Source organism: Orycteropus afer, unplaced genomic scaffold, assembly GCF_000298275.1.
Source record: "Orycteropus afer afer isolate SDZICR_OR568_19922 unplaced genomic scaffold, OryAfe1.0 scaffold00459, whole genome shotgun sequence".
NCBI classification, from domain to species: domain Eukaryota; kingdom Metazoa; phylum Chordata; class Mammalia; order Tubulidentata; family Orycteropodidae; genus Orycteropus; species Orycteropus afer.
The window spans coordinates 857,152-860,901 of NW_006922046.1; the positions used below are offsets into that span (position 1 = coordinate 857,152).

The 3,750-nt window shown below is 35.8% G+C and overlaps 1 protein-coding gene across 1 annotated transcript in view; it reads left to right on the top strand.

Annotated features, from left to right (window-relative positions):
- DPY19L3 (dpy-19 like C-mannosyltransferase 3) overlaps nucleotides 1–3,750 on the top strand; it is a 162,530-nt gene that overhangs the window by 122,625 nt on the left and 36,155 nt on the right. Inside the window, exon 9 of the mRNA XM_007954335.1 lies at nucleotides 471–572. Within this exon, the coding sequence (XP_007952526.1) occupies nucleotides 471–572 (102 nt within the window). The remainder of the gene's footprint in view (nucleotides 1–470; nucleotides 573–3,750) is intronic.

The following is a 3,750-nucleotide window of genomic DNA, read 5'->3' on the forward strand; positions in this document are numbered from 1 at the left end:
TATATATATATATATATACACACACACACATACATAAATGCATATCTATATATACATACACATACAAACACATATATATACATATATGTATAGACACAGACATATTCATGGGTGTAGTCCCATTCACCTTTCCACACCTATTCAACTACAGTGTCTATCTATGTATCTATTCATACATTATTGTTGTAACTGTTATTGAAGGATAATGAATGTTATAGTATTTACTTATGCTGCCTTTAACTCTCGTATGCCTCCCAGTGTTCTTTTTTCAATCATTACTAAAGCTAATCACCAGATCTTTCTTTCTCAGCTCCACTGGGTGGGTCATAAAACTTAGTAGATTATATAGCCTATGTAAATTTCCATATATATGTTGCACAAGCCAATGTTCTAAATCCTTAGATGATCTCATCTTAAGTGTTTATGAAGTTATAATTTAAGAATTAAAAGTCATCTCTTTTAATTTCTAGAAAAATCTGAAAACTGGAAGCTTCTTTAATAGACTTGGGAAACTTCTGTTACATTTACTCATGGTTTTATGTTTGACACTTTTTCTCAACAACATTATTAAGGTACGTTGATAAAATGACATTTTTACTGCATTTTTTTAATTTACTCTCTGGGGATAATTTTTTTATTAATGTTTTATTGTGTTTAAGGTGAAAGTTTACACAGCAAAATAGGTTCCCATTTAACAATTTCTGCACAAATTATTTGGTGATAAAAAGAGAACTTTTTAAATTTTTGGTTTCAAATAATTTAATTCTTCCTTGATGAAATGAATCAGCATTACTAAAGAGTTACCAGTTTTGCTTTAAATAAACTCATTTTTTTTTTCAGTGACAAGGATTATTTTCTTGATTTTAGTCATTGATTTCTTTCACTCCTCTTTAACATGCATAGATTGAACTTACCTTTTGAGTTATTTAACTTTTTTAAAGTTCAACTTTAAAAGTATTTCTCTAAATTTAAAAAAAAAACTTCCAGTTTTTTACAGATAATTTTCTATACTGTGGTACTTAAGAAAAGAAAACAGCTAACATGATTCTTAATAGGCTGAATCAATAAACTGGCCCTACTGTCTCATTTCTGCTAGAACAGAGAGTAGAACTAATTTTGGTAGATATTCTTCAGCACTCACCTTACTTATAATTAAAAGCCCTACACAGCAAAATAATTCAGTTAGTAAGTCAAGTATACACTCCTTATAGGTGAAGAAGTTACCTTGCTAAGGCTTTTTAAGTGCCATAGAAGGCTCCTTAGTTGAACATGCTGGGTTTTTCTTGTTTTTGCTTTTTTTCTGAGGGGAAGCATTGTTCCTTCCCCTCCCCTCCCACCCCTGGTAACCAACAAAGAAAGTTTCCTTCCCTATATAAACCTTTCCTTGACTTTTTAAAGTAATGAACTAATACAATATTTGACCTTCTGTGATTGACTTACTTCACTCGGCATAATATCCTCCAAGTTTATCCACATTATGCAGTGTTTTGCAGATTCTACATTATTCTTTAGTGTTGCATAGTATTTCATTGTGTTTCTGTACCATAGTTTGGTTATCCATTCTTCTGTTGATGAGCATGTATGTTGTCTGCATTTTTTTGCTTTTGTAAATAGTGCTGCAATGAACATGGGTGTGCATATATCTGTTCTTGTCCTGGCTCTCACTTCTTTAGGACATATACCTAATAATGGAATCGCTGGATCAAATGGTATTTCTAATGCCAACTTTTTTAAGGAATCACCACACTGCTTTCCACAGTAGTTGCATCATTTGACAGTCCCACCAGCAGTGTATGAGAGTTCCAATCTCTTCACATCCTTTCCAGCATTTGTTATTTTCTGTCCTGTTGAACTTTGATATTAGTGCTGGGGCAAGTTGGTATCTTATTGTTGTTTTCATTTGCATCCCTCTAATGGCTAATGATCGTGAACATTTCTTCATGTGTTTGTTGGCTGCCTGAATGTCCTCTTTGGTGAAGTGTCTATTCATATCTTTTGCCCATTTTCTAATTGAATTGTTTGTCTTTTTGTTGTTGAGGTGTTGGAGTTTTCTGTAAATTTTAGACATAAGTCCCTTGTCAGATATGTCGTTCCCGAATATTTTTTCCCAATCTGTAGGTTCTCTTATGACTCTTTTGGAGAAGTCTTTGGAAGCATGTAAAAATTTAATTTTTAGAAGGTCCCACTCATCTAGTCTATATTCTGCTTTTTGTTCATTTTGGGTTATGCTTGACATATTTATGCCATAAATTAGGGCCCCTACATTTTGCCCCTAGTTTTTCCTTGAGGAACTTTAGTTTTAAGTTTCACATTTAAATTTTTGATCCATCTGGAGTTAGTTTTTGTGTTTGGTGTGAAGTATGGATCTTTTTTCATTTTTCTGCATGTGGACATCCAGTTTTGCCACAGCAGCATTTGTTAAAGAGACCATCTCTTCCCAATAAAATGGATTTCAGCCTTTGTCAAAAATCACCTGACCATAGGTCAATGGATCTATTTCTGGGTTCTCAGTTCTGTTCCACTGGTCTGTATGTCTGTCACTGAACCAATACCAGCCTGTTTTGACTACTGTGGCTGCATAGTAGGTTTTGAGATCTGGGAGTCTGAGACCTCCTACTTTGTTCTTCTTCAATACTGCTTTGCTTATCCAAGGTCGCCTTCCTTTTAAATTAGTGATTGGCTTTTCCACATACTTAAAGAATGGTGATGAGATCTGGATTTGGATTGCATTGAATGTATAGATTGCTTTGGGTAGCATTGACATTTTCACAGTGTTCAATCTTCCGATCCATGGGCTTGGGGTATTCTTCCATTTATGTAGATCTCTTATGGTTTCTTGAAGTAGTCTTTTGTAGTTTTCTTTGTACTGGTCTTTTGTGTCCCTGGTAAGATTTATTCCCAAGTATTTTATTTTTTGGATAGCTATTGTAAATGGTATTGATTTCCTTTTCAGCAATCTCTTTGCTGGGATAGAGGAATCCAACTGGTTTTTGTATGTTGGTCTCATTTCCCACCACTATGCTAAGTAGTTTTTGTGTCTCTTGGGTTTTCTATGTATACGATGATATCATCAGCAAATAGAGATAGTTTGACTTCTTCCTTACCAATTTGAATGCTTTTGATTTCCCTGTCTTTTATTTTATTTTATTTTCACAGAGCAGAGTTTGTTTTACATTCAATATTACATGTACATTTAGTTTCACTCCCTAATAACCATCCCTAACCCTAACCCAGTCTCCTCTCCTCCTTGCCCAGTAACCCCTCCTCCCCCTGTGCCCCTCATAGTTATGTACTCTTGTGTGTCCCGCATTTCCTCTGAGCGAATGTTGCCCCTCTGGTGCCCTGTGGTCAGTCATCCCAAGGGATGCATTTCCGTAGATTATGTGGGTGCGTCACCCTGGGTTGCATGGTCTAAGTGTACATCTTGTTTACTATTGGGCTGAGAGCCAGTTCCAAGAGTGAGTTTTATTCCAGGCCCAGAATGTATCCCAGGGCCATAGTTTTCAGGATCTCACCAGGCTCCATCCGACCAGTAATTCTGGTCACTATTGAGTTTTTGGATTTTGTTCCACGTTTTTCTTCCCACTCTATCCAGGATCTCCAGATTTGATCCTTTCCTGAGTGGTTGGCATTGGTAGCCAGGCACTAGCTAGTTTTTCTGGTCTCAAGGTCCATCACGTCCTAGGGCTGATTGCTTCAAAATTACCTTTTTGTTTTGTTTGTTTGTTTTTGCCCTCTTCTTCACTTCTG